Genomic DNA, 18291 nt, shown 5'->3' on the forward strand with positions numbered 1-18291 from the left:
TACTGTATATGCTAGTGTACTCTTAAAGGTGGACAAAATGAACTTTCAGCTGATATATGCACTTAAAATTTACAGTGTTTGTCTTGAAGGAAAAAAATCAATATTAATGACATTATTACATTTAAATTAATAATTAAATTTTTGTCCAATCAAATGCTCTCTAAAATGAGCATGTCCTGTAAGACAAAGCTATAACAGAAACAAGAGCCTATTGCCTATTTTAAAAAAGGAACAAAGCTCTTCGATTTGTCCCACTCCAACTTCCTATTTCAACAGGAAATACATTACACAGGATTCATCCTGTAAAAGAAAATATGGGCAAAAAACCCATAGACTTGCATTGAGGAAGGGTGGGCCATTTCTAGGGAAACAGAATTTCATAGAGATTTAGGAGTGAGTTTTTTGACTGGGCTAGTAGGCAACCACCCAGAACATGCTAGCAACCAATTGGCAATGCCCTAACAATCACCAAAAACACCCTAGCAACTATCCACAATGCCCTAAGGTTGTGGAAGTTTGCATGGGAAAGCATCACTCATATTTTCTTTAGAAAATGCAACAACCTAGTTTAGTTTGTACTTGCAGGTTTCAATGTTGTGTATATGTTTTATATTGATGTGTGTTTTTGCAGAAATTAACAACAACATAACACTGGATCCAGACGAAACTTTCCATATTGCGATGGTCTCCTATCTGAATGAACACTTTCAGTATGCCCTTCTCTGGATGCAGGAAACCCTGCGAAAACTCAATGAGGGTGAGGAAGCCATTGTGACCAAAAAGGAAGTTCTTTACCAGCTTGCTTCGTTTTCCTGCCAGCTGCCGATGTCTCAGCTGTCCTCTGACCAAGGTAAAGTTTTTACAAAAGTCTAATTAATTAATTTAGTGGTTTCTCTTCCAACTAGGATCAGAAATGAAGGGGGGCTCGGGGCACAAATGCTACTGAAAGTGACAAAAATGCCCCCATATTTAAAGTTGAGGCAAAACATTTCCTGTTTTTTATCCACACTAGAACGGCATCTGAAAACACTCTTCTGGACTGCATACTTTGGTAAATGATGACGTTACGAAACTGAAAATGTTCCAACTTAAATGGATTAGTGTGAATGTAGCCAAAGTCTACCCCTGATATGGAACTTAAACAAACAATATATTGACTATGTGCAGAGATTTATTCATGGAAAGCCAGAGTATTTATTTTTGTTGGGGGGGGCTGTCAGTTTATTAAATCAATAAATCATATTTCTGGTGCTAACTTGATGTCTCAGTTTTATAATTTGCTGAAATCAACCTCTAAATATATTGTTTTATTTTACATTAAATCTAATATTTGTACACAGCCTTGGCTCTGTAAACGGGACAAAAACAAAGTGGATCAGACCGATCCACACAACACTACTACAGCCAATCAGCAACAGGGGGTGGTTCATGTGCGTGCACAGGATGGATGGTGGGGGAAGAGTGAGAGGGAAATTCATTAAAAGAGCGACTGCAAATCTGGCTGATGCAAACTTTCAAAACTCCGAGGACAAATGGCTGAAAAAGGTCTGATGAATATAAACTATAAAAGAAGGATTATGATAAGTCAAGGAGCCGCGTCAACATCTGGAAGGGTTTTCAGTGGTGGAGAGACCTCCGAGAGGTAAAAAGCAATGAATTTTCGTAAATGAATTTGGGGGCGGAGCACTAAAGGGAGGGGTGTGTTTGTTTTGGCAGTTGAGTTTGAATATCAACAGTTTTTCTCAGGAATCGCGGAGTGCACCTTTAATCCATTTCAAAAGTTATAACTCATTATATTTAGCAGACATTACTTGTGCATTTGCATTTCAAATTGTATCAATATACAGTACGTATCAGTGAAACAGTGACACAAAATAAAGATTAAAACATCCATTTAATAAAAACAGGTTGATGCATGCATTGATCGCATCTCCTCCCAAACACATGGAACACAGAAGTGACTGAAGTGGTTTAATTCAAATATCTCAAATAAAAGAGCACCACTGGTGCTGACACCCTTTCTCATTCCACCTTTTGTCATTTGCGTTTTGAGGTGATCTGTGGTTAAGTGTCTGCTACAGACCTCCGTGTGACTCTGCTTGGATTGGCGTATATACCAGCCATTACTTTCTCAGATCGGCTCGGGGTGAATTAAAGCTCTGAAAACTGTTCTTCCACTGAATTTTGAAGAAGCTGTACATGTTAATGTTATTAACATGTACAGAATATTTCCTCTCCTATCTCTGAAAAGATCCATACTTTAAAATACTCCTTTAAACATTCATTTTAAGTGGCATTTAGGCAACTATGGTGCATGTAAAAACATTTAACCGAAAACTAGTGGGCCACGCTATTTCAAAACAGAAGTACGTCATAAGGCTCAGTGCAAGTGGACCATTAAATTGAATCAGAGAAATTGGAATGCCCAACCACCAACGGATGTAGAAAGGAAGTTCTGCATTACAGGTATTGCCAGGACAATTGCCTTTTTTGGTGTAATCTGAGGTAAAGTATCACAATTTAGGATTAGTGTTGTCAGATTTTACTGCTGATTTAAAACATGTTCTTTGATAAAAATCTTGACCAACCATTTTTGAGACTTCGGTTTTCTTCCATTTAAGTAGATAGAATCTGCCCTTACATGAAAGGAAATGGCTTTCTGAGAGTGTTCCAAATATGGCCCCCAGTGGACTGACTTGCTAGAAAGATTAAATCAATGGACAGCCCTAGAAAAGAACAGAGTAATAATAAGTCAAGTTTGATTTAAACATTTATTTTATCCTGCATTTTTGCTATTTAGCCAGACACATCCATAAAAGGCTTCACAGCTGTTAAAACTAACTGCATAAATATGTTACAAAGTTGGGAGTCTAAAGTGGTTTAAATTTCTCAGGCATTACCATCAATACACAGTGCAAAAACATAACAGTAACCATAAACTCATTTAAATGACATTCAGTTACAGTAGAACATAGTATGAACAAACTACTGCTTTTATCAACAGGTTGGACTAAAAATCAAATTTAAAAACAAACTTACTATATAGTGATCTATTTAACTGACTACTATTACAGTACAAAATGTATAGTATTCAGCTAAAATGCTGCTTTCATCAGCTGAGGCGACTTTGTTATTAATTGAGGCAACTACTACTGTATTAGTCCCTATAAAGAAGCTTGACAATTACACTACAGCTTCAGAATTCCAGCGGCTGTCTTCAGCAGCTTGCTCATAACAGTTGGATATAAGAGACCAACATCTTCAAAAGAGTCTTTGGAGAGAATGGCAATATCTACATAGTTTTCAGCAATGGCTGTGTCTCTGTAGAGTGCACGTTTCAGTAAGAACTGATCCCCAAAAGCTGCTCCAGCAGAGAGACGCGCAATGATCTTTGTGCCTCTTGTGTCTGGACACAATTTTACCTTGCCAATTAATATCAAGAACATTCCAGTGCCAGTGTCTCCCTTTCTGTAAATGTATTCTCCTGAAAAAGCAAAACAAACTAAACACAATGAACCAATGTCTAACTGTAGTCCTTCAATATAGAGACTGTAAACTGGGTGAGCGATTATGTTTCTCTTCCATTTAAATATGAAATATTCGACAAACGCTCACCAAGAGGGAAGCATCTGATGAGCATTCTTGTGGAAAGTTCCCTCAGAAAAGGTTCTGGGAGGTGACTGAACAGCTGATGTTTCCTCAAAAGCTTTATGCAGATTCTACATTAAAAACAAAATAATATTGTGAAAATGGATAACTGTTTAGTTCTTTTAAAACCTTATATAGATAAAGAGTATATTAAAATTTAAACTGGAGAATTGATTTAAATAAAACTAAAGGTAAGCTTCAAATGCTGACTTAATCAGATACGATCATTTAAAGACATGCTAATTATTGCCGATAGCAGTATGGTCACAGATATATTGTTGAATCTCTATTATTTTCATCTTAAAGGTATAGTTCACCCAAAAATGTATATTCTGTCATCATTTACTCAACCTCATTTTGTTCCAAACCTGTGATTTTCGTTCTTCCGTGGAACACAAAAGGAAATGTTAGGATGATGACTGACTATTTGGGTGAAATATCCATTTAATATCTGTTGAACGCATCTGAATACACTAAAGTAAGTTTCTTTGGGTAAAAGTTACAGCCAAATGTGTACCAGTAAATCTGTATCATGCTGTTGGTTACCAGATAATAATTTTGTCTTGTCTCTTAAAAAAGCCTGGTAGTCTTGTTTTACCTTGACAAAATCTCCATCTTCAAACAGTGTGGGATGTCTTCGAACAAAACTTCAGCATCTGTCCCATTGGTGCGATTCCATCGATAATTGTAGAATTGCATCACACGTTTCTGCAGTGCAGATGGTATTTTCTTATCCATCATGTATGTCTGAATAGTCTGAAATAGAAAGGTTTTTCAAATATAAGCCTCTATTAGTGTATGAATTACTGGTAAATGTTCAAATATAATAAGAATCAAATGCAGGGCATCAACACTATGACAAATATCATAATTGTCAATTATTTCCCTTGATATTGTCATTGCGATTAATTATTAACTTATAGCTCAAATGGGCCCACGAGAAAAAAATATTAATAACTACAGTCCTGACTAACACAAAATATGTATTGTTTTAAAGCTTAGAACATTTACTTTTTAATGCATGTAGGCATTATGATCAAAACTGAACAAGTGCTTTGAAATTTGCAGACAAATCAGAAGTGTTCTGTTTTGATCATTCATAAATAATTTTGCACTGCACATATTATTGTAATCGGTAAAAACATCAATTACATATGGCTAGCAGGAGCTGGCGCCAAGTACATGACACAATGATTTTTGTTTTTATTTGTCGAGTTATGGGCCTTTCATTTTAGATATGCCACTGAAACAGAAAATCTTTAAAAAAAAAAAAACTTCAGAGTTTAAAGGGTTAATTGAAATATTTTGTGTGTACTATACTGTATGTAGGCTATGTCCAAAGAGCTCAGATCTGTTCTTGAATTACTATACTGCTGTTTTATACAGTACATCACTAAATCAAGAATGAACAGTCAACTTCACATTGGCCCTCTTAGCAGCATGAAAAATAAAGAATTTTAGTTGTATTCTTGATTATTTATTCAATATATTGTGCAGCCCTAGTTATATGCACTTTAAATAGTAGTTTTCAAAGATGTGGTGTTTAAAATTACCTCTAACTTCTCTTCATAGGCTACCTGCAGTGCCCTCTTGTTTGTTTGTGTAGAAGTGAGAAGTCCCATTTTATAATTCACTTGAATTTTTGCCAGAATCATTAACATAATGAATACAATAATTTCTTCAAGGTTTGCTGCCTTTATGTCACCATATCCTGTTGTTGTGTAGATTTGTAACACCAAGTAGGTAGCGTATCTGTACATTTCAGGGAAGGAAAAAATCTCTGCAAAGAAAAGACAAAGCAGTTGTATTGAATTTGAAATGTAAATTAAAATGGCATACATAAAATTCATCTACTTTCGAGTTAATCTCATAAAAACATAACCAGGTTATATATCACCAAGAAACTAATTCTATTTTTTGGACCTTTAAGATCTTTTGCATTGTGGCATTATTACTATGACAATTAAGCACATATTCTTCAAAATTCTTGTTACGTAATTTATTTGCGCAAGATTAAAAATAAAAAACCTGTAATAACAATGTAAATGGTATATTATGTTTTTCATAATACAGTAATGAGTGTGTTTTTTTTTTTTCTTTATTTATTTTAATATTATTTTGCACTGGATGGGGTTCCTGATATTTGTCATTTCATCTTTTAATGCTATTAGTTTTAGCCTGACAAAGCAACATACTCTTAACTGTTAACTATTTGAATTTAAAACTTCAACTTTTTTTTTTAAAGTACTGTAAAAAGTTATTATTAGGATTCATGTTTAAAAAACATTTTATTTAAAAAAAGAAAACACATTTCACACACAGATAAACTAGTTACCGGATAAAATGGTAAATTAAACAAACGGTATACCTGACATTTTATGCCATTTAATATGTTTGAATTTACAACTCATTAATTTTAAATTGTCTTAGTTTTATAATTCCCTTACCTGTTTCACCCACCCATGACAGTAATCCATGCATCTTAACAAATGAAATCCATAACACTGCCGCACAGTGAATATAGAGGACTGCATGTACCAAGTACTTGATGATCCTAATGCACAGGAGACTGAAAAAACCAGATACAAAAAAGGAACAATAAAAATTCAGTTTTGTGGATCTGTTTTGACAAATAATGAACTGAATTTGCAGCAATGTGGTGTAATGTGTTGACAATGAAGTAAGCCATTTGTAGGTTGACTTCCTGAAAAGTCTCAACACTCTGAATTTGTGGTGCTTAAAAAACAAATTCTTGTTTGAGTGGTCTGAATTCTGGATCAACCGATGGTGTGAGTTTGGACTACCGTAATTTCCGGACTATTGAGCGCACCTGAATATAAGCCGCAGGTGCCTACCGGTACATTGAAACAATTGAACTTTACTCAGGCTTTAACGAAACACGGTGTGGCAGCGGGGGCGTGGTCAAGCGCCCGTCCGGGAGAGAAAAGCGGTAAAGGCGCTTACACCTGAGCTAAATTATGTCTAACACCGGTGTCTAATTTCAGTAAGCATGGGGAGAGCGGCATAAAAAGGCAGCAGCCACAGAGCTGAGAGAGTGACACACGTCAGTCTAGTGTTGGCGCATAGAAGAATTGAGAAACTTTATAAAATTGATTAAACATTGCTGTGGCCATTAAAAGCCTTACCTGGAACGTCAAGTGCCCTGCTGAAAACTGTCACACTGGTGCCCGCGTGACAGTTTTCCCAAGAAGGACACGTGAAGCAGGGCACTTGAAATTAGACACCGGTGTTAGACATAATTTAGCGCAGGTGTAAGCGCCCTTACAGCTTTTCTCTCCCGGATGGGCGCTTGACCACGCCCCCGCTGCCACACACGGCTTGTAATAAAACATTTGCAGTAAACAGTAGCCTACCAAGTCATTGGTCACTATCTTCCTCGTCCTGTGCACTGAAACCACTGAAGTCATCTCCTTTGGTGTCGGAGTATAGCCTCAGATTTAGTTGTCTTTTTGCACTGAGTCAATTCCTCACGCTGCTGTTTCCAACGTCTTATCATCGACTCATTAAGATCAAGCTCCCGTGCAACAGCCAGATCAATCGCCTTCAACTTGAAAGCAGCATCATATGCGTTTCTCCATGTCTTTGCCATGGTGAGGGTGACAAAATTACTACCGTAATCAGAATGATGGGAAGTTTGAGCGTGCTCGATTTAATCTAAACAGTAAACAAAAAAAGTTGTTTTGACCTTAACCCGTTCGGCAATTTCATTGGTCTAATGAAAGCTTCACGCCGCCAAAAAACTGAGCACGTCACAGAATGTTTTTTTTTTTTTTTAATAAAATTTGAAAGCGGGAAAAATCCATATATTAGCCGCGTCATTGTATAAGCCGCGAGGTTCAAGGCGTGGGAAAAAAGTTGCGGCTTATAGTCCGGAAATTACGGTATCTGTTTTGACCAGTGGCAGACAGGGGTCGTGTTTGGGAACCTGTTTGGAAACAATCAGTAGGCTCAATAAATATAAGCAAGTTCTTAGCAGATATGATGACCTGTGATCTCCACATGGTGAAAGTCGGTTAAAAAAGCTTAGGATACAGCTTAACGCTCATTGGGACTTACCTATCAACATTTGGGTACCAAAATCCAGGGGCCAGAGGCAGGCTAAATACATAGAAATTGTGCCGTTGTGATTTAATGTGCTGGGTAACGTCATTTTCCCCACCGTGTCCGATATTAAAATCAGCGCGACACACATTGCAAAAGGTGTGGGCATTGTCGATATATCTTCAAGATATGAAATTAAATTCTTCCATCCAGCTGTTTTTAAATTAACATGTACATTTTGTTTTTTTCTCCGGAGCACCACCTGAGTTTTCTCCTCTCATCTACCAATGATACTTGATTTAACATCCCGCGTCTACTACCTGCGCAGATATCAACAGCACAAATGGGTTGTAGGTTGCCAGGTTGAGGTCACAAATGATTAGTAATTTGTATGATGTGTGGATTGTGTGAGTAGGATGCGTTTCATGCAAGATCTGGCAACTGGACAACCTTGGAATAATATATTGATGTGATTATTCATATAACGAGGTTTGGGCCATACAATTTACAGGAGTTTCCCGGGAAATGGTTGTGATGGGTGTGAAATACAGGAGACTCCCAGGAAAAATGGGAGTGTTGACGGGTATGCCTTAGTCATTATACAGAGCAGAACAAATTTGTTGATATTTTGTTTAATATTTTGACAAATGTATGAACCGTTATTGTGCATGTCAATGGTGTCCAAAACTTTCAAGCTCCAAAACGAACATAAAGGCGGCATAAAAGTAATCTATATGACTTCAGTGGTTTAATCCATGTCTCTGAAGTGATATGATTGCTTTGGGTGTGAAACAGACCAAAATATTAGTCGTTATTCATTCAAAATCTTTCTAGTGTACCATCAACCTTTTGGCAACTGTGGTACATTGTAAAATATCCCAAAAACGTAATCCTAGGACTCTATCATTTTAATGTGAGTCTCCATTTTTAAAATACCCAAATGGTCATGAAAACCGCAAACCTGGCAGCACTGGTTTGTGTATGGTGAGTGTCTGTGTTTGGAATAGCAGTAGGGTGAGTAAATGATTTTCGCTGAGAATGAGAGAGTTAAAATAATGAGTTTTCACTTCTGAGATTCATTTTTGAAAGTAAACTATTCCTTTATGTTTATCAGCAACAAAGAACATGGCATTTGCCTTGAATTGCATTAATTGCTCGTCCACTGTGAGAAGTGTGAATCATCAGACTTACAGCTGCTTTCTGATAATGCACCAACTGCTGTCACTTGCTCTCGCCTACTTTCAAGGTAAGGTGCCTGAAAACTCAATAGAGCCTATTAATTTAGCAATTCCGTTTGGTGCCATTAATTGACATTTACAGAAATTACACACTGCACCTTTAAGTTGCCTTTAACTGGTATCCATAAACCACTTAGTTTAAAATATTTTATATTTTTAACAAACAGAATTCAGTAATAGTTTCAGGGCAATATGTTATTAAATGTAAGAAATATTGGTAACACATACTTGGTTGTTATTGACTGTTCTTCCTTCCTCATAAACACTAAAAGTGTAATGATGCGTGGTAAGTGAGCCATCCGGGCATAAATGATCATAGGCAGGAATGTTGCTGGCTCCTTTGTATACATTTGGTGCAAAACTAGAAGGCCATATGGAAATGAGCAGACCAGATCAAAGACATATCCAATTTTTCTCTTCATGTAGTTCTGCGATGTTGATTTGTAGTCTGAAATATATGTTCCACTCTCATCATAATAACAAATGTGAAACTTCAAGATGATCTAAAACAAAACAAAAAAAGAGGAAGAAATCAGGTTGATGAAGCACTTCATATTCACAGCAGTGTTATTATAGTTTGGGATTTTTATTTCATGTTCAATTTGTCATTCCACATTAGTTTATTACTATACTTTTCACAGTTTTTCTGTAAGTTTAGTTAATTTTAATTTTAATTATAGTATTTGTTTTTGGCTGCCAAAGCTTAACGTTTACTGGTATCATTTAAGAAGTCTAACACACAGTCTTGTGTTGCCTCTATCTATTTGTATTATCATGTTTAATTTGGATAGTAAATGTTGTACATTTTATAATGCAGATTGAATATGGGTATAGTGACATACAGTGGATATAAAAAGTCAACACCCCTGTTAAAACAGCAGGTTTTAGTGATGTAAAAAAATAAAACAAAGATAAATCATATCAGACTTTTTGCACCTTTAATGTAAAAATTACAACATATGCAATGCCACTGAAAACCAGTGACACATTTCAAAGAAAAATAAAATACTAAACTTAGTTCAGGGATGAGCACTAGGGATGTCCAGATCCGATCACGTGGTTTCAGACTCGATCGGAATCGGACGTTACCTCCCAATCAGGACTCGGATATGTATATATATTCTCATTATTTTTTAACACATCTATAGTTATGCGGTGGCAGAGTTATACCCTTTTGACCCTACACAGAAACAGCAACGCGTGCGGCATGACATCACTTTAAGAGACGCTATTGGTTAAATGCAGGCGAAGTAGAATACGGAAGCAGCTTGAAGCGGAAAGCGCGAGTATGTCTGCGGTCTGGAGATATTATAAAGTTGATGACAACAACATCGCCATAGCAAACTGTGAGATATGTAAACTGGGGATTGCAAGAGGTGGAAAGGAAAAGGCTACATTTAACGCAACAAACCTGATACGGCGCCTCAAAAACAAACACCCGACACAATAGAGCGAGTTCACCCAGGCAACCCAGCCGAAGACGAGTCAGCTCACGCTGCAAGAGTTTGAAGAAGAGAGAAAAAATGCCCTGTGACTGCGCGAAGGCGCAGGACATCACAACCAAGATAGCACAAATGATCGCAATGAGTGACCTGCCATTCGCCTTTGTAGAGAACCCTGGATTTCTTATGCTTATGGAGCACGTAGAACCTCGATTTGAAATGCCGTCTCGCCACTATTTCACCGAGAAAGCTCTGCCAGCCCTTTATAAGAAGATTTCTGACAAACTACTTATCCTGTTATCAGATGTACCCCATGTTTCATTCACCACAGACATCTGGAGTTCGTCCGTAGCTCCCATGTCTCTACTAAGCCTTACCTCACAATGGATTGACTCAAGTTTTGTTTTACGCCGTGCGACCCTACATGTCCAGGAATTTCGCGGATCGCACACCGCAGAGCGCATCCAGCAATCGATGGAAAAGATGCTAAACAACTGGGGAATTGACAAGCTCTGTGGACAGTGAGAGACTTTTTAGTGCCGTTGTAAACGTCCTTGATGAGAACAGAAACAGGCTCAAACCTGACAATGTAGAGATGTTAGTTTTCATTAAGAAAAACACATTTCCTTCTGTGAAACTTACTACTGTGATGACAGTAAGAGTTAGGAGTGCAGTCCCTAAAAGCACATTACTGGTTTGCAAACACTGTGGCACTTTTATTTTTTTTTATTTTTTTACATGCCTGCCAGGTATTTTAAGTTGAGGTGCTATTTGTTTTTATGTTAGACTTTTTTATATTTACTGTTGCACTAAAGTCCAAAAGTGAAGAATTTATGTTATTTATTACTTGATTGTTCAAGCTACCTCACAGAAGTGCTCTGTTTGTTAACAGAGTTGTTGAATGTTAAAATATGGTGAATTCAATAAAAAAAAAAAAAAAAGGAACATCCTGGATCTGTTTTTTCGCTCTTCTTTCTTCTTTTTTTTTAATGTATTATAGAAGTATCGGATCGGGACTTGGTATCAGTAGATACTCAAAATCAAATGACTTGGGGGCAAACAAACCTGATCGGGACATCCCTAATGAGCACACTTATGAAGTTAGGTTATTCTAATACATTTATTTTATTAAAGCACTGGATAAGAGTCTATTAGCTTGGCACATCTTGATTTGGGAATATTTTCCCACACTTCTTTGCGAAAACATTCCAGATCTGTCAAATTACGATCTGCTGTGTACGGCCCTTTTCAGGTCCCCCCACAGAGTTTCTATAGGATTCAGGCCTGGGCTCTGGATGGACCATTCCAAAACATTTATCTTATTTATGCTGAAGCCATTCTTTTGTTGATTTGGATGTGTGCTTTGGATCATTGTCATGATGGAACGTGAAAGATCTCTTAATTTTCACCTTTCAAGGTTCTTTGCCAAAATTGACTGATACTTGGAGCTATTCATGATTCCCTCCACCTTCGCTAAAGCAGCCCAAAATGTTATGCTGCCACCACCATGCTTCACCGCGGGTCTGGTGTTCTTTTGCTGATGTACTGTTGTTTTTGCGCCAAACATACCTTTTACAATTTTGGCCAAAAAGTTCAGTCTTGGTCTCATCACACCATAACAAATTTTTCCACATTGTTTTGGGAGACTGGATATAGGTTTTTGCAAGGCTTAGATGTTTTTTGTTTGTTTTTTCGTCAGAAAAGGCTTGTTTTTAAAATGCTGCCCCATAGCCCAGACAGATGAAGAATACGGGAAAACGTTGTCACATGTAGGGAGCAACCAGTACTTGCCAGAAAAAGCTGTATCTCTTTTGAGACCATTCCTTCATACAGAATCTCTCAAGATTCCACGCTGGTAGACTCTCATTTTCTATGGGGTTCAGGTCAGGGGAATGGGATGGCCATGGCAGAACCTTGATTTTGTGTTGATGTTTGTTTTGGATCATTGTACTGCTGGAAGATCCAACCAGGGCCCATTGTAAGTTTTCTGGCAGAGGCAGCCAGGTTTAAAATATTTTAACCATTGGTATTTGATAGAGTACATGATGCCATGTATCAGAAAAAGATGTCTAGGACCTCTAGTATTAAAACAGCCCCACAACGTTAAAGATCCACCACCATATTTAACTGTGGGCATTGGGTACTTTTCCATATGGCTACCCCTCTGTGTAAGAGATACAAATCCCTGGTGTATGCAGCCAAAAAGCTCTTTTTTGTTCTTTTTTTTTGTTGTTCCATCTGACCAAAGAATCCGGTCGTATTTGAAGTTCCAGTAGTGTCTGGCAAACTGAAGACACTTGAGATTGTTGTTGGATGAGAGCAGAGTCTTTTTTTCTTGAACTCTTCCAAACAACTTGGAATGTTGTAGGTGATGTCTGATTTAAAAAATAGATTTTTTTTTAGACTTTGACACCAAGACCTAACTAATATCTGAAATTATCCAGCTGTGATCCTCCTCACTATATGTGGAGACAATATAGACACATGACCAATTCCAGGCTGATTCTTAAAATCTCCAGTTGATTGGCACTTCTTAATTATTTCCCTGATGGTGGAAAAGGGTATTTTCAATGCTTTAGCTATTTTCTTATAGCCACTTCCTATTTTGTGAAGCTCAACAACCTTTTGCTGTACATCATAACTTTATTCTTTAGTCTAACCCATTGTGATTGATGATTAAGGGAATTTGGCCTGTGTGTTACCTCATATTTATATCCCTGTGAAACAGTAAGTCATGGCTGAACAAAATAATGTTCCTAGTCACCCAGGTGTATTAAAAAAATAAAATATGAATGGGAATATACTTTAGATATATTTTACTCATAAGAATTTCTAGGAGTGAGAAAAATATTTATTTAATGAGATTTTTCCCTCCTTTCAATTATTTTACTTCAATAAATTTAGATTTTTGTGAATATTTTGAATGAAAGATCAAAAGGATAAACAAAAAATACATATTTTTTTTTGCCTTCTTCAATATTAGTGGAGGCTACTGTAAATTATTACTAAACTAATCTTTGTAATTATGACTAATGACTAATTTGCACATGTCCATAGATGCACAGTCACTTTATACCTGGCTGCTTCATCAATAACTGCTACAGTATGTAAATAGAACACTATTTAATAGTGTGTTATGTTTACATTCAGCATTTTTAGAAAGTGTCATCTTTTTGCACTACCCAGATTAGGAATGTTTACTGGTCTCTCACTGTCTCTTACTGTGCCTATTATCCTGTTCCTTTTTAGTAATTATTTTACTGTCCTGTACTTTTTGCACACGTTTGCATGTGCACTTTGTTGGAATGTTTAGGTCTTATTTAGTCTGTGTAGTCTCATATGGTTCTGTGTTTGTCCCCTGTTGTTTATGTAGCACCATGGTCCTGGAGGAACGTCGTCTCGTTTCGCTGTGTACTGTACTAACTGTATATGGTTGAACGACAATAAAAACACTTAACTTGGGAAGTAAAAAATTATAGGAATAGTTCACCCAAAAATGAAAATTCTCTCATCATTTACTCAACATCATGCCATCCAAGTCAAGCCAAGTGCCATCCTAGATGTGTGACTTTCTGGTATGAACACAAAGATTTTTAGAAGAATATTTCAGCTCTGTAGGTCCATACAATGCAAGTGAATGGTGACCAGATATTTGAAGCTCCAAAAATCACTTAAAGGCAGCATAAAATTAATCCATAAAACAAAAGAGGTTAAATCCATATCGTCAGAAGTGATATGATAGGTGTGGCTGAGAAACAGATCAATATGTTAGGCCTTTTTCATTGTAAATCTTGAATAAGCAGTCTTCTTGGCAGTCACGATTCCAAGCTCTAGCACCATCTAGCACTCTGCAAACTCTAATTGTAATCAAGCTTTATATCAGGATCGTTCCTTTAGACTGCAATTGCAAGATGTACAGTGAAAAGGAGTTACATTTTGGTCTGTTCTCACCCAAAACCGATTAGATTACTTCATAAAACATGATTTAATCCACTTATGGACTACTATATGCTGCCTTTATGTGCTTTTTGGAGCTTCAAAGATTTGGACCCAGTTGACTTGTGTTGTATGGACCTACAGAGCTGAGATATTCTACTAATATCTATGATTGTGATCAGCAGAAGACAAAGTCATACACATTTGGAATGGCATGATGGTCAGTAAACAATAAAAAAAAAAATATCACTAAATTTTATTTTACTTCGGGATGTGTGGCAGAGCTCATTTCATTAACACCAGTGGGAAAAGCAATGGAAAAGAAAATGACAAAAATGTAAATGTTACATCGATGTAAATGTGCATAAGAAAATATAAAAATGTTAACATTTTTACTTTGTAGATATTTTCTTGAGAATAATTTTTCCTCTTTCTCACCTCAATGCTTAAAAAAAAATCTGGGATTTGGTAAAAAGAGGGTCTTCAAAGGAACCACTTCCCAGTGTTAAGCATTTCTTAATTTTTGTTTTTGACTTAAGTAGAAGACATTCTAAGCTTTCTTCAAAGGTATAATGTTGGGTTATATGTGTTTGGATCATGATTAAAAGGGTCAAGAAATTGACTTTTTTCAAAAGTGTGCCAAATGAGTTCATTTTGCCCATATTCACACTATTATATCAAAAAGGATTTCAGTTTAGTTTCACATTTTTTTCAAACAATTTGTTTTACATTTTTTTTTTGTAGTTAACACAAATATTTTATTTAGTTTCAGTTTTCGTTAACTATAATACATCCGTTGTCATCTCGCCTACAGTGGCATGCAAAAGTCTACAAGGAAAATGCTTCTAATTTTTAGTCTTTTATAATTTAACACAAAATAATCAGGGCAGGGTATTGATACAGATTTCCCGATTCAATGCCGATTCACAACTCTCAATTCAATATCGATTCATATGGGTATATTTCAGTTATAATGTCCCTCTTGCTTACATATGAAGACAATTATATCCCAGTTAATGCTTTTAATTATATAGGGGACCTTCTTACTTTCCAGGTGCTCTTAATAACTCACAATAGGATCACAATTTAAATAAGATACATTTTTGTCGCAATACCACTAACAGCAATTACAATGTAACCTTAATGGCAGCGCGTCTTCACGCATTTGCTTAATGATGTTAGTTACAAAAAAATGCAAAAGTCGGTACACAAATTATAGATACTAATGATTTCACACTAGAGTAGTTTTGGAGCTTGTATTGGATATATCTTATTTTCAAACATATCTCTGCTGTGTGTGATTCTCTCTCGGTTTTTACTGGTTGGCAGTATTTCATAAAGGCATAACTGCAGCATATAACTTTCAAAAGTGTGGCAAAGGGCATCGGTGATCGGCATCGGCCTCAAATTTCCTTATTGGTTCACCGGTACTATGTTTATGATACTTAATATTTAAGCTTTAAACTCAGTCACTTTTGAAAAGAAAGAGGGGGTCATTAAAACATCTACTTTTTGTGTTCTGTGGTGAGCAAATTATGACATTTCATCCAAAAATGACAATTTTACTCCTTTAATAAAAAGAAAAAACCTCCATGTTTTGCTGATTTTGGGAATAGTCTGGTGTTAAATGTAAAAACTTACTAACCTTTATCTCTCATGTAACTTACCTCAATCATCTGAATGAACTCAACAATCATTGTGAGCAAGAAGATATACCAGTCAACATCATAAACAGAAGACTGCAAAGACAGAGAAAGAGAAAGAGCGAGAGATGTTATTTATATTTAGTTTCTAGCATATAGGCCTGAATTTCATGTTCAAAAGTCCTCTGGGATAAAGGACTGAGTGATAAACAAAAATCCTAACATATCTAAACTGTTACTCTGTTTACGGTTACACAATTTATTTCAAATTAACACAAATATTTAAAAGTTTCTGTAAAACTTAACATTATGGTTCTATTCGTTAACATTAGTTCATGCATTAGGTATCAGGATCTAACAATGAACAATATATTTTTTCAGCATTTATTAATCTTAGTTAATGTTAGATAATGATAATAAAAATAAAATTGTTCATTGTTATTTCATATTAGTTCATAGAGTATTAACTAATGTTATCAAATACAACTTTTGATTTAAAAAATGTATTATATGTTGAAATTAACATTAACCAAGATTAATAAATGCTGTAAAAGTATTGTTCATTGTTAGTTCATTTTAACTAATGTTGTTAATGTTAACAAATGGAACCTTATTGTAAAGTGTTACCAAACTTTCTTTACAGCCAAAACATCAAGGAATATGTTAAGACAGATACTGACTTACAAAGTTTATCCCCTACACAAGTTATAAAGAAAGAAAAAAAGTCTATTTTCCCGAATAATTTTTTCTGCCTACATTTTGATACTGAATTGATATGAACAATTGTCTATGACGCATTGCATTAAAATGCCTTAACCATACTCTTAACTCTAAATAACTAAGAAAAACTGCTTCGTTACACCAAAAAAATACCATACGCACCATGTATGTTAGTGCCCAGAAAAGAATTACGATCAGGAGACAAGATGTGTACTGATAGACCACTCGAAAAGTGTTCTCTGGATCAATGGTTTTGTTGTGTATTTTGTTCATGGTGTTGAAAATCATTGTGAACATTCCTTGGACTGCTGTCCACAGTCTGATATGCAAAGGACGAGCATTTTGTTCAGCTCTCTGCTCTTCCTCTGCCATGCAATCCCTGTAGAGTTTTAAATCTGCAAGAGATGAAGGCATCATATTATATCTGAGTTCATCTCATGAAAATGCAATCAGGAGAAAGGTCATAAAACATTACGGTGATCTAAGCAAATTATTAAGAATTGAAGGGGTGTTAGAAAAGATTTGAAGGCTACTAACCCTAAAACTGTATATCTGTTTCAATTTGCTTTGGAATTGAACGAATTGATTAACTACACATTGTCATTGTTGATAACCAGTCATTAAAGATACTAATTTAAGTGTTGCAAACTGTAAGTAAACAAAACAGTTCTTGCTTTAACACTTTAAGCTCTGAAGTTGTTTTTAGTGGCATACCCAAAAATAAAAAAAGGCTTATAACTCAACAAAAAACAAAAACAAGGAGGGTTAAGTGTTTAGCATGTTTTTGTAAAGTAAACTTTTTAAAAAATGTTATGATATAGATTGATACATTCTGAGACTCTAAGAAACTGCTGCAAATCACAAAACAAATTGAGCCAAAAATGTACCTTTTTCTTATTTATTTAAATTGACATTATACTGTATCTCTTGTAAATATGGTGGCTCAAAAAAAAAAACTGCTTTTGTTTTGTTCATGTGAAGTGTATCTTAGAAAATATTTGTGTTGATACAACAAAGCAATCAAACGTTATAGTGTTACAAAAATTATATATCATAGTGTCCAAAAGCCTCTCCAAACAAATAAAACATAATAATTGTACATAAGAACTAATTACACATGCAAATACAATACCATGCCTTAAGGATTGAATAGCATGAAGACATGATTTTAGTAATGAGATTTCACAGAATGAGTTAATTCTGTGCCATTTGAGTAATCATTGGGTCTGTGCTCTGTAGCATTTGAGTCATGTCTGAGTCTGTGTCATTTACATGGCATCATCTCCTGGTAGAGGTCAGCAACCCGACCCTTGCGATGGGTTTCGGGCCAGGTCAGTTTTTTTTAAGTAGGACTTGCGCTCTCACACGCAAATGGAGTTATGGGCCATTCACACAAATGTGTTTTTGCGCACGTCTGTTCTGTTTTCCCATTTTTTTCCTATGTAAACACATGCTGGATGAATGTTTCTGACATTTGCACTGTGTCTAGCTTTTCACCCAGGACCGGCACATTTTAAACACCATGTCAACTCAAAAACGCATGTCGAGAAACCTGCGCTCTGTTTCATTCTTTGCACTACATCTAGATTTTTTTTAGCACAG

At 35.9% G+C, this 18291-nt stretch overlaps 1 protein-coding gene across 1 annotated transcript in view; it reads right to left on the reverse strand.

The window, feature by feature from the left end:
• Nucleotides 1-2787: 2787 nt before the first annotated feature.
• LOC127627587 (uncharacterized) overlaps nt 2788-18291 on the reverse strand; it is a 59347-nt gene continuing 43843 nt past the window's right edge. Inside the window, exons 34-41 of the mRNA XM_052104024.1 lie at nt 16852-17084; nt 15994-16065; nt 9177-9451; nt 6096-6217; nt 5202-5428; nt 4247-4404; nt 3616-3719; nt 2788-3484 (exon numbers count right to left, since the gene is read on the reverse strand). Coding sequence (XP_051959984.1) covers nt 3189-3484; nt 3616-3719; nt 4247-4404; nt 5202-5428; nt 6096-6217; nt 9177-9451; nt 15994-16065; nt 16852-17084 — 1487 coding nt within the window. The 3' untranslated portion in view covers nt 2788-3188. The remainder of the gene's footprint in view (nt 3485-3615; nt 3720-4246; nt 4405-5201; nt 5429-6095; nt 6218-9176; nt 9452-15993; nt 16066-16851; nt 17085-18291) is intronic.

Source organism: Xyrauchen texanus, chromosome 34 (genome assembly GCF_025860055.1).
Source record: "Xyrauchen texanus isolate HMW12.3.18 chromosome 34, RBS_HiC_50CHRs, whole genome shotgun sequence".
NCBI classification, from domain to species: domain Eukaryota; kingdom Metazoa; phylum Chordata; class Actinopteri; order Cypriniformes; family Catostomidae; genus Xyrauchen; species Xyrauchen texanus.